The sequence below is a fragment of the Rhea pennata genome, chromosome 5 (genome assembly GCF_028389875.1).
Source record: "Rhea pennata isolate bPtePen1 chromosome 5, bPtePen1.pri, whole genome shotgun sequence".
Classification (NCBI taxonomy): domain Eukaryota; kingdom Metazoa; phylum Chordata; class Aves; order Rheiformes; family Rheidae; genus Rhea; species Rhea pennata.
Window position 1 is genome coordinate 1,554,362 of NC_084667.1, and position 16,946 is coordinate 1,571,307.

Here is a 16,946-nt window from a genome sequence, read left to right on the forward strand (position 1 = left end):
TTCATTTTTTCTCTTTCACAGGACTCAGAGCAGAATTGGCTCTCCTGTCTCCCCCCAGCACACAGGGCCTTCACGGACTGTCCGGCGCTACCCAGACAGCAACGGTCACCTCACTTCTAACGCACTCCCCAGTGGGAATGGATATGAACAGAGCAGCTCTGGACCTCACGCAGTTTCCCAGGAGCACATGTTGTCTCCAAGGGGTAAGACCTCCAGGGTTGTCAGTCTTTTAGGGGCTTCATGTTGGGGTCTCCTGGGGAAGGGCAGTGATGTGAGTGGGGAGACCACAGTTAAAGGGTGTCAAGCAAACTCCCAAAAGGCTCTGTTCACTTCTGTAGCACCTTGGGGGTGGAGAGAGAAGAAGAGAGCCCAGCCTCAAGGGGGAGAAGGGAGCTCCATGGAGAAGAATTAAGGACTAAGGAAAGAGCAGTAGTTGTGATCTTGCTGAGATGGCTTACTACAACTTGTTGTGAACTGCAGAGTCAGGACAACAAAAGGCAACTGGATTTCCAGAGAGCGAAGCAGGGCAGGGAGGAAAGGGAAGGTCAGCCCACACATTGCTGAGCTTGAGGAAGGAAAAGACCCCACTGAAGGAAGACACAGCAGGGGAGCAAAATGGTGATGGCGGGGAAGAGACGGCATGGGGAAGTGACAGATGCCTCCCAGAAGTGTGGAGCATCACCTCAGCACATTGCTCTGAAGGGGAATTTTCTCCGTCTGTAGAAATAGTGTCTCCCAGCTTCACCCTCTCTGAAATGCCCTCGAGGTCAGATTGTGTAACTAGCATCTATTTTTTCCCTTTGGCTGCCCTCTTTGTGCCTTCTGACATGAGCAGGAATCAAGCCAGGCTGCCGGAACGTGTGGTTTCTGAGACAGAGTCTCGGAAGCTCCCCAGCTAGAACAGATGAAAACTGTCTTCTGCAGCTTGGCTGCTCCCGAAGCTGTGGTTCCCAAAGGAGGCACCACGGCCTTATGTGGCATCCCAGCCCTTACGAGTAGGGCAGTGAGCCTGATTTAAGTTGTAAGCTGAAAGTAAGGGATGAAATGGGTTGTACGTGAGTGTGGTGGGGATGTGAGCATAGCAAGGGGGGCACCCACAGACACTGCTGTCTTGCAGGACAGGGATAGAAGGCCAGTCGTGGGGGTGTTGAGCCAGCTAGTTCATGCTTACACAACAGGAACTGTCCATTTTCCTCAAGCCTCCAAATTCTCTGAGTGTGATTTTCTCCTTTATCTAATACGAAGACAGTGAGGGAATTGGGGGGGGAGGTGACTTACTTAAGAGGTCAGGGGATGTTTGCAGACATATATATTTTCTCAAGGCCAGATGCTCTCTTTAGTGGATACCAGTGTGGCTATCTGTGTGGGAAGTCTCTCCATGCTGTAAGGACATCCAGGCTCTGGGCTACTTAGCTGGATTGAGAAGGAGTATTGCCTAAAACAGAAAAACACCTTTTTATACTGGAATTAGTGTGTGTGTCTCTTCATAGGGAGTTATGCCAGCCTAACTGAGCAGGCAGAGTATGTTGGTCATTCTCCACATGTTAACAAACTCTTAATGATGCTGAAGCAGAGGATCAGGCAGGAATGGGCAAGGGGCAAGAAGAGACATTGCCCAGGGCTGTGGACACAGATTCCTTTATGCTCTGGGAATGCTTTGGAGCCAGAGATGCAGATTACCCACCCCTGGAAAAGCTGCTTCCACTCAACACTGCCCTTTTCCTTCACAGGGGCCAATCTGACGGAGAAGATTAGGAAAATAAAGATTGTCTTCACACCCACCATCTGCAAACAGACATGCCGGAGTGGGCGCTGCTACAACAGCTGCGAGAAGGGAGACACCACCACTCTTTACAGCCAAGGAGGTCACAACCATGATCCCAAGTCTGGCTTCCGCATCTGTACGCATCCAAAGGCCCCCAGCCCATCTCCTTGCCTGGTCTCCCACTCTTCTCCTTCTGCCTTTTGTGTCTTTACAGATGGAAGGCTTGGGCTGGTATGGGGATGGGAGGAGATAGCCTTTCTCTGAGCGTAGAAAGATATCTCCTTTGGGGCCTTTGGGGCTCACTCCGTCTCTGTCTCTGAGGGAGCAAGACAGACCTTGCCTCATTACTCTCTTTCCTGGGCAGGCAATTTTAGTTTCCATCCCACCCCAGGTAGGGGGAACATGTGTGTTTTAGTCAGGCCTGCAGCCAGGCCTTGCCTCCCACTCCTTCTCAGAGCCAGCTCACTGCTTTCATTGGCATCCAGTCTTGGGGCTGACTTTCATCACCTAATTTCCTCCTGTTCTCTCTTTTCACTCACGTGGCAGCCAGGAGAGCTGGCTGCAGGTTGCAAGCTGTTCCTACAACCAGGGCTGCTGGAACCTCTCTTCACCATGTAGAGCAGTGGGGATTGCCTTTTAGGTCACTGTGATACCCACTGGATTGGGCACATCCTTTTGAGCCAGTCGGTAGGCAGCCCACAGAACCCTAGTAAGACTCATCCTCTGAAAGCCTCTGTAACTCTCAGGTGCTTTAAACACTGAGAGAGTGCAAAAAAAAAGTCTGGCTGTGGTTAGAGTGATATGGGGTTCTAGGAATTTCTGCCTACATCCCAGTCCAGTGATGTGTCTGCTCTTCCCCCCAGCCTGATTACTGGGCTTGAGCAAACGAGCTCTGAGCAGGGTGGGAGTTCATCCCCTGGGCTGACCCTGTAAAGCCATCCTGGGATGTGCAGCAGCAGTGTCTCATCTCAGGCTGAAATGAGTCAGGATGGCCTGTCAGGAAACCCTGTGCCTTGCCTGAGTGTCACTCCAAGCATCTCATGAGACCAGAGAAGACATAACTTCAGTTTCATTTGTGGATACTTTTTCCGAGCCTGTGCATGCGAATTGCTCTCAGTTCTTTTGTCCCACTCCATGCTTCACACACTTCACTGCTGAGGGAGAGGCTCTGAGTATACGGTGCTCTGCCTGTTCTTGTTCTGCCTCTCCCACCCCACTGAGCTCCCTTCTGGGCTGGAAGTAAGAAGCCTGCCAAGTGAGGAAGGGGCATAAAACCCCTTGATGCCAAGAAAACATGTTCTGTTGACTCAGCCACGTGCTGCTGCCATAGCTCCTGCCCCATTCCAAGGGATCCTGTTGGTGCCTGCATTATCACCTTGGCTATGTGGGGCTGCGCTGCAGGGCATGGGTGCCTCATACTGGCCGTGGTCCCAGAGACCAAGTGAGAACTCATCGTCTTCAACCCATGATTCCAGGTCCATGTTACAGCTCAGGGAGAACCCTGGCTTCTCCACTTGCTGCCTGTTGGTTAATGATACACAGCACAGATCCCAGGCTTGCCTCCAGGCTGCTTACTGCAAATGCAGGGCCTGGCTCAGTCAGGAGTCTGCTCATTGGGTATTAAGAGTTAGTGCCAGGCCGGTTCCAGCTGTCTAGCCTCCCATAGCCACTCATTAGCTGAGGCAATAGTTCAGTTTCTTTGCTACGCAGGTCTCTTTTTGCCTTGCAGATTTCTGCCAGATCCCCTGCCTGAATGGAGGACGTTGTGTAGGCCGGGATGAATGCTGGTGTCCCTCTAATTCCACGGGAAAGTTTTGCCACCTGCCGGCTTCCACTCTGGAAAAGAAGCAAGCGGGGAGAGTGCCAAAAACCGTGGCCAGTGGCTCTTTGAAGCACTCCACATACACACTGCCCCTGTCCAACCAGCTGGGTGAGTGTACCCTGGTTGTCCAAACTCTGGTTTCTCAGCTTGTAGAGGCACCTGTCATAGGAATCCTGCAACCGATGTCTTGTGCTTACAAAGCCATGGTCTGACCCTCATTGCCTGGGGACTGGAAGGTTACTGAGGCAGTGAGTATGGGAATCAGGGTGTTCAAGAGGAAAGCTGTGGGGATGAAAGATGAGCAAGGGATAGGGCTAGCTCTGGCACAGGTGACAGAAGGTGACGCTGAGTCAGAAAATCCTTTTGAACTCCTAAATTCTGCACTGGAGTTAGATTAAAATATCATCCCTACCACTATTTCCTATGCCAATGGCTCCCTGTTGATGCCAGCTTCCTCTGCTAGAAGATCAGGCTTCCTTATTCTTCTGAATTCTCCTACTCTGGCTACTCCTAAGAACTTCAGGGGAGCTATCAACAGGCCCAAGGAGGTCAGTAGTTCCCTTTGTTTGCCTTTTCTGGCCAGGTTATTAGAAAGTAGCTTGCTTAGTTTCTGAAGAGCTCAGGTTGCTGAAGAAAGCTTTTGGTAAGTTTCTCCTGCTAGCAAACCAGGTCAGATAGGTGTTTTGTCTTAAACATAGTCTTCCTCTAGATTTCCTAGTGGTGTCAGTCTACCTCTCCTCCCTCATGACTTTGCTAACAGACAAGATGCTCTTCAGGTGCCAGATTGTTGCTAGAGTGTCAAAACATTGGTATAAACTCATCTTCCAGCCTCCTTAAACCCTTCCCTGGTGAATGTCCACATCAACCACCCTCCAGAAGCTACTGTGCAGATTCACCAGGTGGCCAGGGTGAGGGGTGACGCAGAGCTGTCAGAGGAGAACAGTGTGGAGGCAGCGGCGGTGCCTCAACTGGCTGCGGTGCCGTGGTACACCTACACCAATGGGAATGGCAACAACATTGGCACAGAAAGCAGACAGCAGCAGAGACCTCCAGATTTGATGGGAAGGTGCTTTCGGGAGGCTCTCCATGGACAGGTAAGGGATCACTTGTCAAGTTTTGAGATCTGCATGCAGATACATTTGTTGTTCTTGGGCACAGGGTGCATTTACATGTGGGGCAGTGAGTGTGGCCTTTCACTGCACAGAGCTGTTCAGCGTGTCTGAGTGATGTGGGCAGCACCCAAGTGCCGTGGGCATGGGCAGCAATGTGCCATGAGGGTGTTGGAAGGAAAACCCTTCCTAGGGCCCTACGGAGAGATCACAATGTCTTGCCCTAAGCAGGCTGTGCCTTGGGCAGTGTAGCCCAGACTTGATAGCTTTCACACATGGTCTCATTTGAAGAGGGTGCCCTATTTATAGAAACATTTACAGCCACGCTCTGTGATTATTGTAGGAAACGTATAAAACATAGGAAAATTCTTTTCCCTCTCACACAATAAATGAAAGTCTGATTTCCATGGAATGTTGCCTTCCTGGGCAGCTTGGTCAGTATTTGGGAAGCAAATGCACGTGAGGGGCTTTTTCACCCCTGTCTCGCAGTCATCGTAATTTCTTATTTTGTCTTTCCCCATATGTTTCTATTGCATCACTGGAAAAGTATCGGAGGTTTCTGGCACCCACAAGAACACCTGTGAATTCCCTCAGAGCAGCTGGCTCTCCGTGAGACCCCCAGTTGGGCAGGTTGAGACTCTGCCTCCTCTGCATTGCTCAGTGAACTGAGTCCTTTTTCAGGGCTGCTCCTGGTTCCTTTCCCATCATTTAGTCATTTCCATCCAGGACATTTCTAGCCGGATAAATTCTCAGCATTACTAGGAAAAAAATAAACAAGATCTGGCCCTAAACATCTCACAAAGGGGCTGGAAAAGCCCTGTCCCTCTGAGGAGACAACAGCTCTCTGACCCTTGGAGCAGGTTTGCCTTCCAAGCAGCCAGCTTAAAGATGCCCTTAGAAGCATTTTAATTTTCTCCAGCAGTTCCAGAGGGCCGTGGTCAAGCTCTGGAAAGGGGCAAAGGGGAGGAAGGGATGCCCTTGCTGCACTCACACCTATCTTAGCTGTCGCTGGGTCTGTGGCCGAGGAGACTGGGTGACGGCGAGGAGCCCGGGCGCGAAGTGTTTGTCTCTTCCCTCTGAGGCTGGAGCCAAGCTGATCGGAATGTGAGCGCTGGGCACGCGGCCATTTCTCGTCTGGACGAGGGCCAGGTTTGGCCTGCGGACTGCGACAGCTCAGCTCTAATGGGGAAGCCTGTAATCCAGAGGGCCTTGCCGGGGGGAAGAGAGACACATTAAGCAAGAGAAAGTGCCTGACCGCAAGCTGCCCGCAGCCTGCAGTGGGGCACCCGTTTTGCGGCTACTCAGCGTGTGGCTACGAGCAGGCGCTAGGCTGATCCTAGGGCTTTGCTGGGTGATATCATCTCTGATTCGTGCTCTGCGCTGCTTGATGTCTCCTCTTCTCCAAAGGGGTGCAGTCAAGGGAGTTTCATGCTTTTCTGTCTGTGAAGCTGTTTACTGTCTTAAACTGTATCCTTGGTCCTGCTGCGTCCCTGCGGGGAGCGGTGATGTGTTAGCATCTAACCTCAGGACATAGTCTCCTGTGCTGACTCTGCCCCCACCTTGTAAGCAAGCCAAAGCTGTCTTCCTCCTTCTGCAGTACCTGCAAAGGGCAGGTGGGCAGGTGCATGGTCCTCTTTCTATCACAGAGAAACCTGAATCCTCTGCTCCTCTCTCTGCAGTGCGCTAACCCTCTGCCGGGGCTGACCAAGCTGGAGGACTGTTGTGGCAGCGTGGGGCTCTTCTGGGGAGTGGACAGGTGCCTAGCCTGCCCCCCTCGACCAGGTAAGTGCTGCTGCAGGGAACTGCCTGCAACCTCTGCAAGGAAAAGAGATCCCGTCACGGCCGACAGGCTGCTTCAAACACCTGAGGAGACACAAAGCAGGGCTGCACATCCCAGCTGCCCTTGAATGTAGGTGTCCTTTGCCAAAGGCCCTCAGAGAAGGACAATGTGTCTAACATGGTATGCAGGGTGATGTCTGCTCTGCTCCGGCCTCAGCCCACACACCAGGGAGGAATGGTCTGGTTTGGGTGCTGGCTCCAAGCTCAGCGCTTTCTCCACAAACCGCCTCTGTAAAACCCCAGTGCAGCCAGTGGTTTGATCCATGCCAGATCCATTAGGAGGGAGAAACAGGAAAACAACGGCCGTGGTTTTAGGAGGTGCAGTCCTAGATTAGTTGAGGAGGCTGCAGACTCGGCCCTATAGAATTACGGGCCTGTTCTAGGCCCAACACGGGCTTGGCAGAGGCTTTGGAAATAACACTACATCAAACAATTGGCAGGAGCGCACCCAGAGTCCATTCCAGGGGCACAGGAATCCAGCTCTATTTCTTCTGCTCTCAGGAGCTGGACAGACTGATCCAGCCCAGAGACGGGGAATTCCTCAGCTGTTTTGCTGGGGTGTCAGGCCGTCTCCACGGTGTGCATGCCTTGGGATGCTCCAAGATCAAGACCCCACCTTGAGAGGGGAGAGGGACCCGGTGATTCCAGTGCTGTCTGGGGCATCTGCTCCACAGCTCTCCTCCTGGGCAGGCACAGCCATGCGGTGTTTCCCAGGTTCAAAGCCTGGAGAGATTGGCTGGGAGGTGGAGGTTCCAGAAAGACCACTGTGACAGGATGTGCCCCAGACCAGGAGAAGGTGGTGAGATACCATACTGGGAAGCAGAGTGACATAGTCTAGCTTGTCCCTCCTTCAGTCTTCCTCAACAGGAATGTGGAATTGGCAGCTCCAGATAAGCTAGCAGGCAAGCAACGTGGGCTGGGAGGGCTTCACTCAGGCTGTTGGCGGGATGGGGGACACAGCCCGTCAAACCTCAGCTCCTCCCATGTAGTGCAGAGGCACAGTAGGGAGCCTGTGTTGAAGGATTCCTCGCTGGGAGGAAGGCCCTGTTTAAACCCTCACAAGAGGCATCCTATTTATCCTGTGTGCACATCTTCCCTCGGCAGGAATTACTTTCTGCCCTCGTACCCCAGGCCTCAGAGCCGTGGCTGGCCTAGAGATGGAGCGTGGAGGAGGGGAGGTGGTGAGCCAGCGTCCAAGCAACTGCAAGAGCACTGTGGCCCCTGCAGTCAGAGGAGTTGGTCCAGTTTGGCCAAGGTGCTGTCCTGTGCCAGCTGCGATCCTGGGTGTTACAGGGAGATTGTGGCTCAGCTTAGGCAGACAGGGATCTTCTAACCTATTTCCTGTCTAGCTGCCCCGTTTCATCACTGTCTGGTTGCTTGATCTCCTGCCTTCACTATACAGAAAGACTAAAATGAACAGAGCCTGTGGCCCAGGATGCTTTGACCTCTGAGGATACCAGAGACTTTCAAGGCAGCAGGTTTGGCAGAAATGTGATGTTGGTGCCTTCTAGCTGTGCCCCAGAAGTTGTTCTTCGTACTCACATGTACACTTTCAAGAGCTGTTTGCAGCTCTTTTTCAAGAGCTGTGCTGCCTTAGTGCAGTTCCTCGTCAGTCAGGAACAGAGCTGGCTGGAGCCAAATTCCTTGCAATCACAGACTAGATTGTCAGCATCCTGGAACCCAGTGCAAATCTGAGGAGCTCTGATTACTGTGATTTTTCTGCTCTGTAAGACTTTGCTGTGGCCTTGAGCCATGTTGTTGCTTGTCTGTGCTCATTCATGTGCCAGCCCTGAGGGAGACTTAAGCATATGCAGTATGCGGGTGACCATATGGTTGCTTGGTTCAATACAAACAAGGAAATGCCCCATACAGGCCTCAGCTCCCTCCCCGTCTTCTCATGACATTCCGGCATTTCATTCCTAATGCGTGCCTGACATTCATGTCCCTGATCACTGCTTTTCCCTACCTATCTCACAACAGTCTCCCACCCACACTATTTCTCTGTGATCCCTCTGTCAGGAAGCACAGGGTCAGTTTAACATGTTTGCTAGGCTGCAGATGGCCATAAAATGTCTGTATCTCCTGCCTCTCTGTGCCAGCATGCTAGGTACCACTAGCATGGCCAGAGCAGCACCTGCACTGGACTTAGATTTTTGGGCTTCAAAATGCTTCTGTAATCACAGACTTCCAAGACATTAAAAACAGGCATGAAATAGCCACATGTGCTTCTTGGAGTCAGCCTGTAAAGTGAACGGATTTGAGAATTGCCTGCTGCCAGCAGGTGCCACTTGTGCCTGCTGCCAGCAGCTCAGCACCTGCACTGTGTCCTGGCAGCAGCCAGAATGCAGGAGGGGAATCTTGCTGCCGGTCTTTATTGAGTGGACAGATGCTTTTCTGACTTTTTTCAGACTAATTCCATAGGGATATGAAAAATGGATCCCTGTGGGTCTTCCATCTTCCTGTGCTGCAAGAAAATCCTGTCCCCCATCCCCCTGTCTTTGGGCTATGCAGTTTCCCCTTGGAGACCAAATGGCTCTTGTTGATACTGGCAGGAATTCAGACTAGTTGAAGGGGCCATTTTCATCCTCTTTAACTGTGTGCAAGTTTCTTCTGCCTTTGCCTACCTCTGATTCACTGCTCTGTAACCAGCCCCACATGCAGGAGACCACCTTGTGCAAGTGAAGGCAGCCATAAAGCAGACATTTGGCAAAGCTAGCTTAATAGAGCCATGCTGCTGTGAAGAATGCCAGACTGCTGGCATGCTTTTTTCTGGAGTATTGTCTCAACATGTGAGCGATCTCACCCCAGAATGGAGCCAGGGAAACAACGCTTTCTCCATGATCTTATTGCTCTACTGGAGCCACCGACTACTACAACTTCTTATAGCCCTGTGCCTCTTTCTGCCAGGGTTCTCAGTTCTGTCTTTCCAGTATGAAGGCATCACTCTGCATCATTTCTACCAGTAAACTATATCCCTCAGTCATCTCCCTTCTATCTCCTGGTCCTGCTGGCTTGTATTTTGTTCACCCAAAGTCACTGAAACTGTGTAGTTCAGAGACCTAGTGTTGGATGTACAGAGGTAACATGTCTGATTGATGTTTTCAACTTTCTTCTTGGCACTGTGGTCTTTAGAGAAAACTCCCTTCTGCACTGATGTGTCCCAGGGAGGTGTACTCCAGAACCAGACTTGACAGCTCTGGGAATTTCAAGCATTCCAGCAACCAGAGACAGAAATGGCAGAAGCGAGTTCAGTGTAAACACTTACAAATGTACAGAAGTGCAGCCAGGCAAGAGCTAGACAAATGGAGAACTTGTTTGGATTGACTGTCTGCCCGAGACACTGATTGTTAGTAGAGTCTGGATATGTCCGGATGTCTCTGTCGACTGCAGCTTTCATGTTTGGTACGTGTTTGTGTGCGGAAAGACATCAGAGAAGAGGAAGAAACAAAGGCAGGCATCTGTCCGAGCAAACCTGCCATGACCAATTCTTGCTGTTTTTCATATTTTACCCAATATCAGAAAAAGCTACGGGACTTGAATCCTAAAGAGAACATATCTAGAAGCTGGGTTCCAAATGAAGGTAGAGATGGGGTGTGACCAGACCAGGACATTCTGCAACAAGTCCTACACTGGCCTCAGAGGTTCTTAGGCTTTCTTTGGGCTTTCAGGTGTCTGGTTTGCTCCTGGAAAGGCTGCATATTGTTAGGCTTCTTCAGAGAAGTGCACACAGAGAAGGGGCTTTAAGCAATCTGTAGCAGAGGGCGCTGGGAATTTTCTGTTGCTCATGTAAATGACTGCTGAAGATGGGATCTCCCAGATAAAGAAGATCAGAGACAGACTTGGGGGGGGGGAGAGAGCAGAGAGGTTCCTCTCTGAGTTGTTGGGTAAAGGTGGTCACTGAAAATGTGAGAGAAAGATGAGGTAGAGAGTGGGCTTGGGGCAAGACAGGACACCTACATGCAGCAGTGCAACTGTAGAGCTTGAGCTGAGAATGGAGATTGCTGGATGAAGTGTGTACAGGTCTGTGTACACTGTAATACAAAGTAAATCAGACTAAAATGTCTAATAACCCTCCAGGTCTTTAATACTCAGAAGAGGCCTTTAGGCACTCACTAAAAGACTGGAACAGAGAGCTAGGAGGAATATGGAAGACTATGAAGATAAAACACAAGGGAGATTGACAGTGGTAAAAGGGAATCGGAGACTGAGGAAGCTGTGAAAGCAGAAATATTTGGATGTGGCTGGGAGGAAGCCCAAACACAGGCAAGATACTTGAGCTGTGCGAGTGAGGAAGTTGTGCTACAGCAATGTACTGTCCTGTGGTGACTTTAGGATGCCAGGGCTAGTACCAGGCACATTGCTATGTGGAGTTACTCCTGCTTATTTACCAGACAAGGCATATACTGTTTTGGGATATACAGTGATATGTGAAGAATAGCATGCTGAAACCAGGATGAGAAATGATCTATGCAAACTAAAACTAGCAAAGCCCCAGAGACCATTTAGGTATAGGCAGACATCGAACCCAGGCAGGGTAATCCCAGGGCAAATTTGGATACTTTTTTCCCTGAAGCATTGGCCCTCCTCTGGCATCTGGGAATAGAGGCTAGAAATGGAGAGATTTTCTCTGAAGGCAAGGTGTTTACTATGATGTAAGACATCAAGTTTTTTCCCATCTCAGAATTGCTTTTTCCGTTTTTAGAATCATAACTCTAAGACTTATCAGAGAGGCTGATTTCTGAGAGATGTGGCCAAAAAGGCTCTGGAATGTCCCAGAGTTTCTCCAGTAGAGGAGACTCCTCTGTTTGTGCCTGCTGAGATGGACCCTTGCACAGCTTCCTCCACCCCCCCTTCCCCAGGTGCTCACTCAGAAGGACGCACAGAGCAAGGCACTCAGCCAGAGACGGTCGCAGCCCTCATCTTCCACCTCCTTCTTGTCTCCAGGGACCATGCAGTTCTGCAATGGGGAGTGCTCCTGTATGGATGCTGCTGCGTCCATACTGATGACATATAGCCTTTCCTGCGCTGAGCAGGAGCTGCAAGGCTAACCCTCCTGTGTGGGTTTTGGGGAGTTTCTGGCTGCAGCAGTAAACCAGCCTATTCCAGGTTCTGTTTTTTCACTGCCCACTCTCCCTTACTTTATGCTGCAGTGTAGCTCGGCAATCTGCCTAACCATGGGCTTGGTAACACACTGGCCAGGCATATGCACTGCAGATCTTCATGTGCTGCTTTCTCTCCTCCTGCCGATGAGTTTTAACTTTATTAAGAGTCAAGCCTTTGAAGGCCATTGTTTTGTTTTTATTCCCACTCCCCATGTTTTTTCAAGTTTTTTGTCCTAGAGAAATGTCTGAATTTCACTGGAAAATTGGATCTTGCAATGTCTGGCTTGGCGTCTGCAGCGCTCCCCAAATGGACCTCCCACTGTGAGAGGGGTGGCAGCTCACCCATGGAGCTGCCGTCGTCAGAAACACCGAGTGGCTCCGAGGCACCGAAACAGCAGCTGGCGTCCCCTTGAAATCACCCCCCTGGTCTGCTCTTACTGCAATCGGATCAGGGAGGATACAGAGGAGAAGAAAGGAAACAGAGGATGAAGGCTGTGGAGGATCACCGGAGCTTGCTCTTCTCCAGCCAGAGGCAGAACACTGACCTGAGGCCCAGGCAGCAGCTGGACTCCAGCACCCTGCTACGCTGGATGCCATGAGCCCATGCACCTGGCTCTTTCCCTTTTCTTCACGTTGGGGAGCACAGGGCAAGTGGAAGTACCGCAGCCACCCTCCTGACTGCATGCGCTGTGCCCAGTGCTTGCACAGAGCCTTGTCTAGTCTGGGTTGAGGTTCTTCTGTGTGGCCAGTCCAGCACCTCCAGAAATGGCTGCATGTCCTAAAAGTGGCAAAGGAATTCAGCAAGACCAGGTTTCTCGGAGAGATAATGTCTTTAGTTTGATAAATGGAAAGAGTTGAAAGGAACTGGCAAGCTTTTAGCATCCAAGCATTTCCTGACTTCTCTTCTGATCTAACCACAGGCTTGCCTTTACCCCTTTCAGCTGAGTGATATTGGCTGCCTAATACAATGTATTATATCACCCTGTGAGCCTTGCCTCACTCAGGCTCTTGTGGCTAAACTGCTAGGAGCAGTTTACTTCCAATTCACCATTAGTCTGAGCTTCATCCTGTCTTCAGGCAGCATTTCCCTGTTGCCATTCGTTCGGACTGTGTCTGTGCCACTTCTGTCCACCATCAGCGACAGACTTGGCCTCTGGACAAGAACCTGGGGAAGCATGGGTTTGTAGTGACCGAGAAGCCAGGTCCTGGAGTAAAGTCTTTTTTTCCTGAGATGGCAAGACTGGAGTGGGAGGTGACAGAATACTTCTGAATTGTGTCTGGCTGCTTAAAAAACATCCTACTGAACTGAAAAAAAACTCTTTGCCAGCTTTCCGTGCGTCTCTTCTCCTTCTCATTTTGATGTGCTCAAATACTTTGCTAGCTGAGGAGAAAGGCACTAGTGTGAGTCCAGGCTGTGCCTGTTTTTTTCTGCAACTATGAGCTAATCTTATGTGGCCTCCCACTGGAATCACTTGGGATGCACAGACCCCCTTTGCGAGCTCAGCCCCACTGGGGACACGTGGTGTCTGCAAAGCTCCCCGAGAGCAGCTCTGCACGGTGACACGAAGCAAAGCTGGACCAGCCAGTGGGCAGGGGGCTGCTGCAGAGACCCAGGGCAGTGCTGGTGTGCAGCCACCTGGAAAGTTCATCCCTCCAGAAGTGCTCAGGGTGCAAGGCTCTGAGATCACGCGCTTGAGTCAGGAGCCGGAGCTCCCGGCCCTCCAACAAACCTGAAATCCCTCTGCCTGGGAGATGCGGCTCAGCCGCTCTGTCTCCAGGCTAAGCCCCGTTCTCCCTCCTTGCAGAGAGCGTAGGCAGTCAGATGCAGGAGCCCAGGACGTGCCGGCGGGATTCTGGCTGTGGATGCTGACAGGTTGCTTGCTCTCTCTGATCGTCAGATCTGCTTTCTCCTGTTCATTCCCCGTTAGGTTCCAGAGGAATAGCTTCCAAACGCAGTCTCCGCTCCGCTAGTGCAGCGGCGTGGCAGAGGGATGGATGTTGATCCCCTTTGCTGGAGGCAAAGGTGTTCTAGACTGTTTTTTCAGGGGGTTGTAGTCTCTGCTGTGGTTCGGCAGCTTCAGAGCGTGTGGAAGGAAACGATCCTCTGCTTGAGTAACCAAGTACAAAGCTGAGAGTTAATAGTTTACATCCTCCTGCAGCGCATGCTGTCTTCCCTTGTGGCTATATCCTGGCAGAAGGAGAGCAGCCTCCATCCAGTACTTCAGAAACTGTCTTGGTTCCCCTTGGTACAGAAAGATCTGCTCACATTACATTGCAGTTATTCTTTCCAGGGAATGTGGGTTTCTTTACAAAATTACGCCATTCATCCACAGCCTCACGACTGATTTGCTGCATTAATGAGCTGCAGCTTTTTGAGCCCTGTGGAGGCTGAGGTGGCACAAGACCTGCACACTCACCCCTCCCTGGGATTTTCCACCCTCTGCCTTGCCTTCTCCCCAGCAGCATCTGGCAAAAGGATGCTGCACAGGGTCTTTTTCTCTGCAAAGGCTTTTTGGAGATGGCGCGGGGCTCTGACACATGTCATCACTGTTTGATCTCCAGCTTGCTTGGCTCCCTGTTGGAGGGGCTCACATATAACGATGCTGCTTCATTTGAGCATCTGTTATCACATTGTGCTGAGGCTGACAGATGCTTCCAAGCACAGTTAATGCCTGTCTGCAGCCCCTAGCCCACAGACCACGGTGTGGGAGGACCTGGAATCTTGCTGGGGCCCCAGAACTGTAGCTCATGAGCTAGAGGTTGTTTTTCCCTTTCCAGAATGTTGGAAATTTAGCCAGTGCCCCTGCTCTTGACCTCTGGGGTTCTGGTAAGTGATTCCCAGTATCGTATCACCAGCTGCACCCCCTTTCCTCTAACTTCCAGATATTTTTAAACTGCTCCTTCTTCATGACTGAACTGGTGAGGGGGTGAGTAGATTTTTCTTCTTAGTCTTTCACCCAGCCAGTGAGTCTCTCTCTTTGCACTTAAAGAACCTTGTAGCTTAATTTAATATACCTGAGGAAACTAGGCTTCCTGTCCTCCATCCTGACACAGGATGGTGAACAGCTTCTTGTTGTCATGTCTGTTATTTCCCAAACACCTTTTTGTAGGAAGCTGGTTCCTAGTTTTTAGCCTCCAAGAAGTGACCTAAAATAGCTTTAACCTGTGCCAATGTGCTCGATGTTACGGACTCTCCTGCTTTCTGCCGCCAGCTCTGTATTTGTTTTCTTACCTTTGTAGGCTCTTTTTGACCAACTCCTGTCTCAAGGATGTTACCCCTGGTTCTTGAAAGCTGCAACGTATTAGGAGTCTAACAGGTCCTAGAGGCAGATACACTTTGTGCCATGAAAGGCTTCCCATTTAATGACCCTGGAGTGTGAGCTACTGATGACAGGCAGGAGGAATTTGACTGGTGGGAATATGGCTGAATAGCTACTTAGCTGTTACACTCACATCTTGTTTCCAAACATATGGTCCATCATTGAAAAGAAGTCCCACCCTGGGAAAATCTCATCCTTAGGCTTCCATCCTTTCTACTCCACCCCATGCTTACTCACTCACTCCCGTCCTTCACCTCCCAAACTCCCTTTCTGTTGCTTCAATATACAGTGCCTAAATTTGATGATCTTGGGATTTATTGGCCATGTTTTACTTTCCTATAAAAATTTGGCAGAGATTTAATTGTGCAGGTTACAGGTCATTTTGAAACCCACAAAACTATTTTAAGCAGCAATTTGAAATTGTCTTTAGTGAGAGTGATTGGGGCAGGAAATCATGTGGAGTCAGAGCCAAGAGATCCTTGTAAAATAGGGGGAAAGGTAATAAATGGGCCCTGGGCTGTTACTTCAGCATGTCCTCAAGGACCTCTGTCATTTCTTCCACTCTGATCTCCCTTGTCATATGCAGCTTGGCTACCCAAGCTGGCTTGGGGGAAGCTGAGGTGACGCAGTAACATACAATTAAACACAGGCGGCACCTCTGGGTCGCTGGTCTGGCACCTGCCAAGTAGCAGAAGCCACTGTTTGGGAAATGTGTCAGTGTGTCTTCATGGTTGGGTCTATCATCCAGGCCTTTCCTTCGTGGCTGCTCCTGCCTTTCCCTCTGCCCCGGGAGTCTCCACAGGCTTGTTGAAGGCCAGCCTAGGTATCCCTCTGCCCAAGTGGTATCAGTGTGGGTAGGAGCTGCCTATTGGCTGTGCTGTGTGGGTACTCGACCTGCTGATCTTGTGTTCAGGTTGAGCAAAGGAGGAAGCAACGTGTTCCATTATGGAGGAGAAAGGATCTCTGTGAGGGGCTTTTTTGGTGGTGGTCTTGTGCCTGTAGCAGAGGAGTTGAGCAGAAGAATAGAGGGGGAGATCATGACTAGCAAAAGATTTTTTATTATCTATAATGAAGAGGCACACGTGCAATAGCATGGAGATGGGGATCGTGTCTTACTGGCAGAGGAGATAGGGCCCTAGTGGCTGGCTCTGCTGCCTATTTCCTACACTGTTTGCTCTCTTCCCAGCACACCCGGTGATTGAGAATGGGCAGGTGGAGTGTCCCCAAGGATATAAAAGGCTGAATGGGAGCCACTGTCAAGGTAAGGATGCTGCTTTTACTCCTCTCTCTCCTTCCCACATCCTCAGAAAGAATAATAAATATCTATACAAGTAAAATAGTTATCCAACGTCCCCAATACAGATCTGCAAAAATAAAAATCCCTATGCTTCCATCAAGTGTGAAAAAACCCAAGTAACACTGGGCTGCATGACTCAGCTCAAACAGTCAGCTCACAACTAGGCCAACACAAGGAAACTCACCTGATAAATACTACTGACAGTCTTAATTTTGATTTCAGTTGCCTGCTGTACGTACACGGTAAGGATCTACATTTGCTGCCGCGTTAAGCGTGTGTGTAAAAGCACTTCTCTGCAGTCTGAAGCAACGCAAGTTCTGTTGCCTCAAAAGTTTTGGAAGATTGTTTGTTCATTTATCTCTTTTGTAAGTGGGACAGTGCCATAAAAGTGAATCCTTCTCTTCTGAGTATGTCACTTGTATACACTGCCAGGCTCTGCTTGCCTGCCCCACACTGCTGGGGTCCATGCATTCTCACTCCCACAGTCCCTCAGCTCCATATGTGGAGGGTACCATGATGTACTTCTCCCCTGCTCATGATTATTTAGCGTTTGTGTTTTCTGTGTTCTAACTGAAGTGGAATTTTATGGTTCCATTCTTGTGATTCATGATAAGCTGAGAGGTGTCATGTAGAAGATGCAGCAGGGAGCTTGAGCCCTTGCTGTGCAAACTGAGGGCTTGCAATCTAATGAC

The 16,946-nt window shown here is 50.4% G+C and overlaps 1 protein-coding gene across 1 annotated transcript in view; it reads left to right on the forward strand.

Annotated features, from left to right (window-relative positions):
- Positions 1–16,946, forward strand: part of LTBP2 (latent transforming growth factor beta binding protein 2) — a 79,924-nt gene that overhangs the window by 35,989 nt on the left and 26,989 nt on the right. The window contains exons 4-9 of the mRNA XM_062577424.1: positions 22–203; positions 1,731–1,901; positions 3,495–3,695; positions 4,416–4,681; positions 6,376–6,478; positions 16,144–16,218. Coding sequence (XP_062433408.1) covers positions 22–203; positions 1,731–1,901; positions 3,495–3,695; positions 4,416–4,681; positions 6,376–6,478; positions 16,144–16,218 — 998 coding nt within the window. The remainder of the gene's footprint in view (positions 1–21; positions 204–1,730; positions 1,902–3,494; positions 3,696–4,415; positions 4,682–6,375; positions 6,479–16,143; positions 16,219–16,946) is intronic.